Source organism: Microchirus variegatus (genome assembly GCF_963457635.1).
Source record: "Microchirus variegatus genome assembly, chromosome: 1".
Taxonomy (NCBI): Eukaryota; Metazoa; Chordata; class Actinopteri; order Pleuronectiformes; family Soleidae; genus Microchirus; species Microchirus variegatus.
The window spans coordinates 42,345,792-42,359,222 of NC_139802.1; the positions used below are offsets into that span (position 1 = coordinate 42,345,792).

The 13,431-nt window shown below is 41.2% G+C and overlaps 1 protein-coding gene across 1 annotated transcript; it reads left to right on the forward strand.

Moving 5' to 3' along the window:
* The first annotated feature begins 247 nt into the window (after positions 1 to 247).
* On the forward strand, positions 248 to 9,589 carry ugcg (UDP-glucose ceramide glucosyltransferase). Its single transcript, XM_083886300.1, has 10 exons — positions 248 to 561; positions 4,664 to 4,808; positions 5,123 to 5,225; positions 5,303 to 5,404; positions 5,503 to 5,615; positions 6,932 to 7,110; positions 7,196 to 7,282; positions 8,227 to 8,334; positions 8,834 to 8,912; positions 9,148 to 9,589. The coding sequence occupies exons 1-10, from the start codon at positions 464 to 466 to the stop codon at positions 9,316 to 9,318; spliced, it is 1,185 nt and encodes a 394-aa protein (XP_083742426.1). The 5' UTR covers positions 248 to 463; the 3' UTR covers positions 9,319 to 9,589.
* The last annotated feature ends 3,842 nt before the right edge of the window (positions 9,590 to 13,431 follow it).

Below are 13,431 nucleotides of genomic sequence, written 5' to 3' on the forward strand. Positions count from 1 at the left end.
GTTCATCTTCTTTTTGGAAGAATGCCTGGTTTTGCTGGAAAAAAATAAATTATTGTTCTATCTTCCTTTTTTGTTTTTTTCATAAACAAAAGCTTTTATTCTGAAGGAAACCGGAAATGACTCCTCCAGTGTCATAACTTCGCGTTTGATGCGACAACGTTCGCGGTTGGTCAGCTGACCGTCGGCCGGTCTGCTTACTGTCAAACACCTGGAGCTGGACACCGGATTCTCCGGGACCAGCCGCGTCACTGTGTATGCGGGTACCGAAGCCGATGACCCGGATCGGGACGTTAAGTTCCCCGCTGACAGCTGGAGGTCGGATCGCTGGCCTGAAAAAAAAACAAGGCAAGCTCGTCGCACTCGTGAGCTGGATCCACTCATTCCGCCCCCTTGGTTGGTTCCGTTCCAAGGCCGGTGAGCCTGTGTGACTCTACGCCGGCCACCGCTCCACGCTCCCCCCGCCATGGCCCTGCTGGACCTCGCCATGCAGGGACTGGCCGTGTTCGGCTTCATCCTGTTCTTCGTGCTGTGGCTCATGCACTTGATGTCCATCATTTACGTGTAAGTTGGAACAATCGGTTAGGCTAGCGGCTAGGCTAACAGCTAGCAGTGTGACGCTTCTGATTTGTCCCCCTTCTCTCTGTGTGTGTGTGAATTTGACACCCGTTTTGGTCCACTTTTGGTCACGGAACTTTCGAGCCACACTAGTGGCGTCGATCGGCGGGTTCCGGGTGCGTGACAGGTGGCGAACACGTCCGTGTCGGAGTGTTTAATTGCTGGGCGTTTTCCTGGTCAACCGTTAGCCGCGGCGCTCTGATTGAATACCGCGTAGATGGGGGTCCGCGTTGCTTGTGGATTTAACCGTAGAATGACATGTTTTGGAGTCGTGTGTATTTACTAAACGTCTTTTTCCTGTGTCAGTCTGCTCTGTTCCGCCATGATTCGTTGCGGCAACTTCAACAGATTTCCTGTTTCCTTTGAAATGTTGAAATCCCTTTTTAAAAATGTGACGATTTAACGGAATCGTGGTCTTCACGTTGCGAAACGCGTCGTGGCCGAGAATGTAATACGACTTTTGGAGGTAATGTGACCTGCCCTGTAATTCGGCTTTAATCTGACTCACTTCAAATGATTTATTGATCCTTGTGTGACTATTTCTTTGTTAGTTTCCGGGACTGATCGTAACACATTTACATCGCGCGCGTGCGTCCGTCCGTGCGCGTGTGACACATTTGCTCCTAATAAAAAAATCAGGCGCTTCTTCCTGTGACTGTACGACAGGAATGTGCAAACCCTCAGATTTTGTAACGGAGTTGGGTGCAGTGAAGCGTAGCAATGGCGCAATCTGGGTTTTTTTTCCACTTGAGCGGTAAATCAGTTTCACCCGAAACGAGATCCAAGGCTCAGTTTAAAGGTGAGGGAAAGTTCAGATGTTTGAGATGTTCATTAAAAACACACGCTGCAGATGTGTCACATGACCTGAAGTCACTCACTCTGCTGTAAAGCTGCTATATGGTGACTTTAAAGGTCCAGTGTGTAACATTTTATAGCATATTTGTAGATGTAAAAATTCTCATTTTCCATAAAATAACCTTTTATTATGCACTTTGGCATAAGTACAATGCACTGAAATGCAGACAGTGCGTGTTTTTTCATGGTTTAAAACCAAACTTTTTACGGGCAAGTCGATAAAAACAGCTCTGCCTGCTTAAAGGAAGAAGGAAGTGCTGAAGGAAGTCTTAAAGAACTTGAAGAATGTGATTTGTGACCCAACTGCAGTCAAGTCTGGAGCTAAATTCATTAAATTTTTTTGAGCAAACGGCCTCTTTATCTATCTTTAACTATCTTTATCCTCATCTTGAGTTTTGTGTGTGTGGGCGTCAGGTGGACCGACCGCTGGAGGTGCCTCAGGGCTCCACCCTGGGTCTCGACCTCTCGCTCAGAGGTCAGCTGACTCTTTGAGTTCAAGAGGCGATGGAGTCTTTTCTTTAGCAGCTCCTAAGCTCAGACCCATGACCAATTAAAAACAACAACAACTCCTTCAGCTCTGGTTAATCACATTATCTTGGTTTTTATTGTGCATCATAAAACAATTCCGTATTTTTATCGTTTTATTCGTTTACCTATTCAAACGTTTCATTGGTTTATCTTTGCGTTGGTTTAATTTCCATGTTTTATCGCTGTTTTATTTCTTTCATTACTGTGTGCGCAGCACTTTAGTCAGCTGGTGATGTTATTGAACAAACTTTAGCAGTTTATTTTTTAACGGCCGGAGACTTTCCAGGACCGTAGACTGTCAACAATTCTTCTGTCGGAGGTTAAAAAGTGTCTTTTCAGACAGACGTTTGTGTCGTCGTCTGTGTCTGTGTCTGTGCGCGGGTTTAACATTTTGACCTTTTGAAAAGGAAACGAATTCCGGTCAAACACAGGTGCATGCTGGGAACCGATGAACACACAATGACCTGTAGTGAACCTGTCGATTGTTGTCGCCGGCAGAGTTAGTTTGACCTTTGACCGCGGTGGTGATGGTGAAACTGCAGAGTGGTGCGGTTTTAAAGCTTTGCAGCGTCGTTTAAATGCGTTTAAATAAACTTTATTAGTGACACCTTTACACCTTCAAAGTGTGATGAAGAACCTTTTTTAGAGCGGCAGCTAACCATAACACTGGGTTGTCTGTGTCTTTTCGACTGAATGAGGACCATTTTGCACCGCTGAATTCCAAAAAATGACATCCATTTTTCTCAATCAGGTCGGGGTTTTTATTGCTAATTTGATTTTGAAAAATCCGATCTTCTGAATAAATTACATTTTTGTGACATTATCTGTTGATTTTGGATAATATTTCTCTTCCAAAAAAGGTTTTGGGAGGAAAAAAAAAAGATTTTCAAACCGATGGTGTTTTCACCGCAGATGTAGCAGAATACGTCAGGCTTATTTTGCAAGATCTTCTAGTCGAAGCCATTTCATTGACTTGTAATATATATATATATATATATAAAAAACTATTAGTCAAGTTGGCACATTCAATATCTTCAGAATTTGTTTATTGCAAGAAATATAAAAGAATTTTGCATTATATGACGTGAAAATACCCGTACATGTAAACAAATATGAAGCTTTGTTCAGAAAGTTGACCTGATTCAGCAAAACCAATGTGATTTTTGGATTCAGCGCATCAAAATGATCCTAAATCAGCTAAAAAAAAAGATTTTAAAACAAAAATCTGGTGTTGACCAGTGAGGATTGATCAAGCTGTTGCTCTCTAATGAATCAAGTAATAATTTGGTCTTGTTTGGTCTGAAAATAATTGAATTTGAATGATTTCTCTGTTCTATGGAGCAAAGAAACCAGAAAATGTTAACATTTAAGAAGCTGAAGAATCAGAAAGGAACGTCTTCTCTTGTGATTGAAATCCAGGAAATTGGGCCTCTGAAATGTGGGCGGTGCTCACTGTAACTCCAGTGTGTCCTAATGACAGTCATCAGACTGCTCCATAACTGACACTGACGGTTGTTGAAGAGTTTCTTCACAATGGTCATTAAGGGTGTTTAAAGTCACATGGGTGAGTGAGTGAGTGGGGGGTGAGGGTCATGTGACACATCTATAGGTGCACAGGGCTGTGAAGAGATGAAAGATCACCGTTCTCCTCCTCCTCTTCCTGTTGAGAGATGCTTTCTCAACATGGATGCCCTCCTTCACTTCTCTTTTCAGTCAACCGTCTTCCTTCCTTTTCCTTGTCCAAAACGTGAACATTTGTATTAGTGCCGGGCGCTAGGTTAACGGGTCATGCGTTAATGTGCGTTGATGCCGCTAACCGACGTTAACGCGCCCACCACTAATTTGTATTCTCAAAAGACGACACAGACGACGGCTGGAAACTGTCTTTTTACCAATTCATGAGAATTAACTACTAGATTTAGGATAATTTAACAAAACTGTGTCATATATACAAATGTGATTGTGTAGCCAAGCTTATGCGACGATATGTTATTGACCGGCTATATTTAAAGGTGCCATATGTAAGAATTGTGGCCAAAAACAGTTACTACATTCAAATTCAAAATATCAAGGTCTTTTAGGTTTAGTTTTCTGACCTAACTGGCAACCCGTGGTTGCTCGGTAGCTGAGACTCTACTGACTGCAATGATTGGTAGACGGCGGTAGGTGGCGCCACATGCTTAAAACATGATTTCAAAACATAAACATGATTTGCAGTCTGCAAAATGTGTTTTTTAATGCAAATATTTTGTCTGTACTGTTGTTGTTGGTGAGTTCAGTTTGTTATATGAAGATTATTCCTGAGTCTCTGTGACATATTAGGAGGATTTTATGGCCAGTTGCTTTAGATTTATTACAGAATGCACCTTTAAGTTAATTTCCATAAAAAGTTTCCAATTTTGAATCCCTAGTCCTGACGTGAGGAGTTGTCTCTCCTGTGTATCTTCAGAAAAACAATAACAATTCATATAATCGTCATTGTACACTTATTTTCTCTATGGACTTTGGTGTGGGGGGAGTGACTTTGTGTTTACAAATCGACACAAATTTGTGAACCGGACAAAAGAAGCGCCGTCCAGAGCAGAGCGTGCTCTCTCTGACTGTGTATCAGCGCTTCACAGAGCAAATCATGACATCAGATTGTTTGTTGACCTTTGCCCCTCAGGCGCCTCCACCTGCACAGGAAGAGGTCAGAGGTCAAGCAGTCCTTTGCACAGATGGCAGGTGTCTCTCTGCTGAAGCCACTGAAGGGTGTCGACCCAAACCTGATCTCCAACCTGGAGACATTCTTTACACTGGATTACCCAAAGGTGAGTCTGAAGCTCCGCCCACCAACACACCCACAAAAATGACCATTTAGGCTTTTCTTTATTTGTGTTGTTTTTATATTTTCTACAGTATTTTTGTTTCAGCTGTTGTTGTTTTGAAAGTGCTTTATACATAAAGTTGGATTGGATAATGCATATCATGATTTTAAAAATTTAAAATCTGATGGTGGTAAATTTCCAATATTGGGATTATTTTCAATTGTGAAAATGCACACAGTCCTAGTGATTTATTTAGAAGAAGCACAAGGCGTCCGTGTGTCATGTTCGGTAGCATCATGCTAGCGTCTGCGTTTCAGTACGAGATCCTGCTGTGCGTCCAGGATCACGACGACCCGGCGGTCGACGTCTGTAAGAAGTTGCTGGGGAAGTATCCTAACGTGGACGCTCGTCTTTTCATCGGTGAGAAACTTTGAAAAATCTGTGTTTACGCGCATGTTTTTATGCTTTAAATAACTAAACGTTCTCTCGTTCTCCAGGGGGTAAGAAAGTCGGCATCAACCCCAAAATCAACAACCTGATGCCGGGTTACGAAGGTGCCAAGTATGGACTGGTGTGGATCTGTGACAGTGGCATCAGAGGTTAGCGCCACCGCTGCTAATCCAGTGTTAGGTTGTTGTTGTTTTTTTTTTCAAATGCTAACTGTTTATATATGTGTGTGTGTGTGTGTGTGTGGCAGTGAAACCCGACACCCTGACAGACATGACCAATCAAATGACGGAGAAGGTGGGCCTGGTCCACGGGTTGCCGTACGTTGCCGACCGCCAAGGCTTTGCCGCCACGCTGGAGCAGGTGAGGCTAACGCGTGTTTTCACGCAGTAAAGTCGTGTTGATGAACCCCGTAAAACAGGGGTTCTCAAAGTTTTGATACCTGAGGGCCAATTTAGGAACCCAACATTGGACCGAGGGCTTCCAAAGGAAAAAAATAGGAAAAAAAACCAGAAAGAAATCCTATTTGTAATCATTTTAATGACCAGATTGCAGATTGCGTTAAGTAATATAAGCATTAATATAATAACTGGGTAATTACCCAGTATTCTTTCCATTGTTCTTACCTTCTAATTACAGGTTAATACCAAGTAACACATTTCTGTTACCATATATTTACTGGGTAAATAGCTAGTAATTGGGGGCTGTAGCTACCTGCTTATTACCAGCTTATAACCCAATAATACACTACACTTCACCATATATAAACCAGGTAAATACCCAGTATTTTTGTTTACACTTATTGGTCTGTATCCAGTAATGTCCAATAAACATTTAACAAGCTTAGTAGCTCCTGGATCAAAACCATCAACTTTAATTCATTGCCGTCATTGGCCCGCAGGCCGCACTTTGAGAACCAATGCCGTAAAAGAAACTTGTTTAACTGTTTATCGACTTTTTATCTGCACACCATGATTCTCTCACATTTGTTCTTCCTGTATCTCTGTCTGGGATCAGACCACTGATTCAGCAACGGCGGGGGTGCCAATGTTCCTTTCAGACCCTTATTGTCCTTGTCACAATTATCATTTTTGAATGGCCGCGAAGCCAAATCTAAGCCACGCAGGCCTTTCTTTCACATCTGAAGTCGGATTACATGGCGTAATATGAGGTGAACGCAGGAATCTGTCTGCACCTCGGACTCTGGTTTCAAAGTGCAACTCCTCAGCAGCTGAGCTAGCGTGGAGGACATTTCGACCGAGGCCGATAATTAAAATGACTGACAGCGGTACGACGGGGGAATCGTTAAACGGAACTGTAAAATCCTGACACCCGTGTAATCTGTACCGCAGGCGGATTAAACGTTTACAGAGCGTGTGAAAGTTAAACATTGGCCGTAGCAGCAGCAGAGAGTAACGTCCACACCACACAGGCACACATTAAAACACCCTTAAATCATCATTTTACCTCTGTTTTACTGTTTTATTCATGTAAAGAGTGCAGATTATCTGAAGCTAGACATCTTGCATATTATATATTTTATTTTTGTACGTACATTTCTGTTGCTAACGATGTTGTCAACTTTTATTTTGGCGAGGTCGCTCTAACAAATACTCCTTCCCTACCTTCTTCATTTGCTGTTTTTTTACGTCGCTAACGGACGCTAACTGTGTGCGCAGGTGTATTTCGGGACGTCGCACCCTCGCTCGTACATCTCCGCCAACGTGACGGGGATCAAGTGCGTGACGGGAATGTCGTGTCTGATGAGGAAGGACGTGTTGGATCAGGCCGGTGGATTGGTCTCCTTCGCTCAGTACATCGCCGAAGATTACTTCATGGCTAAAGCCATCGCCGACAGGTTAGCACGTTAGCGTGACTGCTGTTTTTTCTCTCCGTTTTGAAGTCGGTCAGGTCTTAATCTTGATTCCTTTTTGTTTCCTCAGAGGCTGGAAGTTCTCCATGGCAACACAGGTGGCGCTGCAGAATTCCGGCTCGTACTCCATTGGCCAGTTTCAATCCCGCATGATCAGGTGAGTGTAGAACTCTGCGCTCTGATTGGCTGTTCATTCTAGGTATTTAGATATCGGTTTGACTTAAAAAAAAAAAAAAAATCGGGGTCTGTTTTTCCGAGTTTCCGAATTTTCTTATAAAAAAAAAAAAAGATCAGAAAAAAATCTCGTAAAAACAGACGCAGTATTAAGGGTCATTTAAGCAGATAGTTTTCTTGTTGTCGTTACCGTTAGATCGTTGATTATCAACGTATTTAGTGCAACTTTCTTTAGCTACATTTAGCGCTTGAGCACGAAATTGCGCGAAACTTGGCGGGAACTTGTTATAGCGAATAAGACGAGCAAAAAAAGTGAATTAGGATCATGGACTCAACTCAACAGGAAGTCGGCCATTTTGAATTTGGCGTCCATCTTGCCGTGTTTATCGTACCAATTCTTTGTTATTTATTGTGAGTGGTTTGGGCGTCACGCAATATTTATCAGATTCTTTGTCAGTTTTTTTTTTTTTGCCAGTCTGGACGATCCGATTTTTCCAAAACTGATTGAAACCACATGTGAAGGTGGTTTTGAAAGCGATTCCGATCAGATTTTCTGAGCGATCTTCTGCATCACTCCATGATCTGGAGAGACGGATGTCCATTTGGAGGCACGTTGATGCTTAAATAAATCCATATGACAGGCCGTAGCGCGCGGGATGGCTTCAATGCCATCGTAATCTCTCAAAACCCAAGTACAAAGAAATCTGGGATGGGAACAATCATGATTTGTGTAGACTGCTTGTTTTTCCAGGCCTGTACCTATAGAAATCCACGTGGAAGACGAGACAATGTCCATATGTGCACACGCCGGGGATCACTTGCGATGTATAGTGTGAACAGTCGGTCAGGAAGATCAGATTCTGATCAGATATGCTTCAAATGGTCTTTTGATTGAGTTTAGTTTGCCTTGTGTGTTTTTGTTTACAGATGGACAAAGTTGAGGATAAACATGCTTCCCGGCACCGTGCTGGAGCCCGTCTCCGAGTGCTTCCTGGCGAGCCTCATCATTGGCTGGGCGGCTCATTATGTGTTCAGGTACGTCGCCGCCGCCGCCGCTAAATCTTTGACCTGCAGAAGAGACGCGGAGACGGTAGTTTTAGACGGCAGTGAAGTCACTCAGATACTGCAGCTGTGATCTCACACCTCACCTGACATGGGAGGGTGAATCATAGTCCAACAGCGTGTTTATCTTACGTGGGCGGGGTTTATATCTTTGATAACGACGAGATGAGCGATCCGGTTTGAGAGTTGGGTTTTTTCCAGCTGTTTCTTTGCTTCATCTAACAAATACATATAAATATAAACAGATTATGGACATAATCGCTAGTTTTCAGGCCCGAGATGAATTTCCTTACAAATATGACGTGGTGATTATTGATCTAAACCAACAATATTTGATTAATGAGTTTCAGAGACATTATGGTAATGGTGTGTGTGTGTGTGTGTGTGTGTGTGTGTGTGTGTGTGTGTGTGTGTGTGTGTGTGTGTGTGTGTGTGTGTGTGTGTGTGTGTGTGTGTGTGTGTGTGTTTGTAGGTGGGACATGATGGTGTTCTTCATGTGTCACTGTCTCGCCTGGTTTCTGTCAGACTACGTTCAGCTCACTGGAGTTCAGGTACTGCCTGTTTCTGTTGTTGTTGTTGTTGTTGTTGTTGTTGTTTACCATGATATTAATGTAATTATTAATGAAGCTGTTCCTCTAGGTCCTTGTAATATATAGACATGAGGTCATTGATGCTGTGTCGGAACAGTCTGTGTTTGAATTTTGAGGAAATTGGTCCTGGAAAAGACCTTAAATCTTGAGTTAAAAATGGCGTATCTCAGCACTGATGGATGACGTGTTCTTTCAGGGCGGGCCTCTGTGCTTCTCAAAGCTGGACTTTGCCGTGGCGTGGTTCATCAGGGAGTCCATGGCGGTGCAGATCTTCCTGTCGGCTCTGTGGGACCCGACCATCAGCTGGAGAACCGGGCGGTACCGGCTCCGCTGCGGCGGCACCGCGGAGGAGATCCTCGACGTGTAGTTGCCACGGCAACCGGCTGCGTACCTTCATTGTCATCGTCCTCTAAGGGGAAGAGACTGATGTGTATTTTTGTTTTTTTATGAAAACAAGTGTGTGTGTAAGAGTGTGTGTGTGTGTGTAGGAGTGTGTGTGTGTGTGTGCGCGTTTTTAACTATTTATGTTCCTTTTGGTGCTAAAATGAAATGATGCCAGAACAAGCCAATGAGAGCGCAGGAAGGTTAAAAAAAAAAAAAAGAGTAAAAAAAAATAAGGGGGGGCACGTCGCACTGAATTGTCCGATCTTTGATTGGACGACAAAAAATAAGGAAAAAAAAAAATCAGCCAATGAGGAGAGAGGATGTGGAACTCTGTGTTCATTCATTGGCTCAAGTTTTTTAATTGTTAAAAAAAAAAAAAAAATGAAGGAGGAAAAAAAAAAAAAGTTCACGACTGAACCAGATTCAGTGTTGAAACAGTTAATTCTTTTGAAATTCAACTGAATATTTCTTTTTTTCACAATAAAACGTACATCCAGTCGTGCTTAAAAATCCCACCATGCATTTCTCCGTTGTTTTTCGCCACGAAATAAATAATAAATAAAGTGCAAATCATTTTGCATATTATGGGTTTTAGTCTCTTGACCGCCGTCACTGCCGCCGCGCGGCGGGCAGCAGGCGGGCGCTTTCTCGTCTCGTTAGCGGGCGGAAATCCGATTTCCAGGAGCACGGCACAACTCTTAGTTTACTTAAAAAATAAAATAAAACAAATGTGAAAATCCTCAGCCAATGAGGAGCGAGCTTGGACTCTTGAAGTCGTCCTGTTCTGCGTCGGAGTTTCTCTTTAAATGAAGGATACCGTTTCCTGGTAAATAAACGCCATAAAGAGTTCTTTTTGTGAATAAAAACAAAGTCAAAATGAAAAGAAAGAAAAAAAAAAAAAAAGCCAATGAAAAAATTTCATGGTCGCCTCATTTCAGTCCAACACTGTGCTGTCTTTACTGTTAGCCATTAGCTTAGCATCGGGCAGGTTTGGTTGATGACACCGCGCGTGTCGGACGAACCCATGATGCGGTCTTTATTTGTGTTTTTTTTTTATTATTATTATTATTATTATAATTTTTTTTATTTCATCACAACAGATTGGTTGTGGATTGTGTCAACACATGAACAAATAAAAGTTTTATTATTTCAACGACCGCGTGCTCGTCGTCGTCCCTGCTTCGTCACACAGGAGGCGGGCTCATCCCGTGGTCACATGTTTTTATTTATTCAGTGGTTCATGCTACAACTTCCTGTCACTTTCAGAATAAATAAAAAAACAAACAAACACAGCCCCCGCCCCCATCCCCCCCTCCCTCACCCCCACCTCCTCCCCCATGCACATGTTCAATATTAAAAATATTCAAATATAATAACAATTATAATCCGCTTTCTCCCACAATGCACCACAACTACTTTGCAGTAGTGAAACTTCCAGGTGTACAAAGAATTTCAAAGTAAAAGTTTTTAAAAGACATGAAACCAAATAAGACACAACTTGTTTTTCAGAGGGTTTTGTGTGTGTGTTTTTTTTATGGAACATGCGTTGATTAATATATGTAAGGTCAAATTTACATGTTCCCTCAGAGTAACAGGAATCAATGGAAGCGTTCTGCATTCACCCAGAATCAGTTTTTAGAAAGGTTTTTTTTTCAGGGGTCTGTTTTCACAGCTTATTTTTACGAGATATTTTTCCCCAAAAATTTTACATGGTCAGTTTTTTTCTTCCAAGGTCCGGTTTTACGAGATTTTTTATTTAGGGTATTTTTCACCATAAAAACAGATCAGAAAAAATCTTGGGTAAAAACAGCCCCCCCCTCCCCAAAAAAAAAATATTTTGAACAGAGACTCCAAATTTATTTTTCGTAAAAACTGACCTCGAAAAAAATCTCGTAAAAACAAACCCAAAAAATTATCTCGTAAAAACAGACATTGGAAAAAAAAACCTCGTAAAAACAGACCCCAATTTTTTTTTTGTTAAAACAGACCTCAAAAAAAATATTAGCGTAAAAACGAACACTATTAAAATGATTTTAGGTGAATGCAATTCGCCTCCATGAGCATCAGAATGGGATGATATAAAATTTGTTGTGTGTGACCGGAAAATGCTGTTTACTAACATACTTAGTTGCGGCCAGCCACAAGGGGGAGCCCCAACATTCCGTAGCTTTTTTGGTACCATAGCCTTTTTTTTGTAACGTTAGTAACATTAGTTAATCATCCGTTTCCTTGTGTTCAGAAAACATGCACAAACTGACTAAATCGTCGTATTTGTGCACACACAAGTTACGCGAATTATGTTGCCAACGTCAACATTATTTACATCAACAACAAAAGGTAACTAACGTTACAAAAAATGTCCACCTTTACAAAAACCATTACTAGCATTATAAAAGTTCTGTTTACAAATGCGAGATAGAAAAACATGTTTCTGACCAAAATTGAATATCATCCCATGCCTGGTTACGTGAAACACGTTAGCGCTGCACGCGCAAACTTCTGTTTGTGGTGTTTGTGTGTCGTAGTGTTTTTCCTCGTTGCTAACGAGCTTCCTTTGGTTTTCATGGACACATTGAACGATGAAGAACTGTAAATAATAACGCCAAAAAAAAGAGGGGGCGTGGTGTGTGGTGGAGTGGGCGTGGTCACATGGTAATTTACATTAGTGTTTAATAATAATTTTAAAAAAAATCACATTTCTGATGAACAAAAAAAACACGTTGCCTTCAGGAGAATCAAAATTTAAAAAATAAAAAGTGCGATCATATAACAGTAACTTGTTTGGAAAGCCATTTAAACAGGAAGTGATGTCATCATACGGAAATAAGTTGGTCCAATTGAAAGGCACATAAACTTTGGTTTACGCCCCCAATTAAATTTTCCAAGATTCAATAATCCGAAATTTCTAAAATGTTTGTCTTCACAAGAATTTATGTAACATGAAGCGGAGTACATACAGTATGTTTTTACAAAAAAAACAAAAAACTTTTAACCACAAACACACGCCTACTTCTGGTGGAAGGTCAGAGGTCAGAAGGCAAAGTGGGCGTCGGCAGCTTCCTGTTTGTTCTGGCTTGTTTCCTGTTTTTTTTTTTTTTTTAAACGGCAGCGATGACGGGATATAAAAAGAGCTGAATTTGACTTAAATTACTTTTAATAGAAAAAAAAAATCGGGATGGGACATTTGAGCATCAACCAATCGCAGAGTGACACACCCTCACATAGATACATACGCACACACATATGCTGTATATATATATATATATATTATATATATCTAAACACACACGCAGGTACGACAGGTGGGCGGAACAACAAAGCTTTACCTTTACAAACATTCATGATTAAAAACCCCAATAATATAAACCAACAATAGCAAAAATAGTATCAACTAAATGAATATATTCTACGAAGAAAAATTAAAAAAATAAAATAAAAGTCCGATCAACACGTAAAAATAAAAAAAAAACTTAACTAAAACTAAACGTAAACCCAGCGGAATAATTGAGAGAAATAAGGCACAGAAGAAGTTTTGAGGTTTCACCAAACAAACAAACAAACAAACAAACAAACAAACAAATAAACAAAATTGTCGTCAAAGCACGCGCTAACGACAACGTTGGAATTAAAACCGTAAACGATTTTGAATGAGAAAACTAAAAAGAAAAAGTTACAGTGGAAACTAAACGAAAATAAATAAGTTCCGTTACTACGGCAGCAAGTTTTTGTTTACCAAGCTAAATGAACAAATAAAACCATATTTACTGTTTCGGGGGCTTTTACTTTGACTTTTTTTTAAATCTTTAAAAAAAAAATGCTTCCTGATTTTTTTATTTCAGTTTCTTTTTTTTTTTAATTCCCTGCACCACATCAACCCCACTACCCAAAATTCATTGCTGCTCGGTTTACTCAGGAATGTGCTCTGTAACCGCTGTAACCACGGCGACGACCCCCGGTGACGTCGTCCGTCACCATGACGTCAGAGTGTTTGTAGGCACAGATCGTTGGAGTGTCGGAGCTCAACCACTGGTCCATATTTCTGACAGTGGACCAATCAGAATCCCTACACTCTGATTGGTCCGTCAGCTCCAAAGGT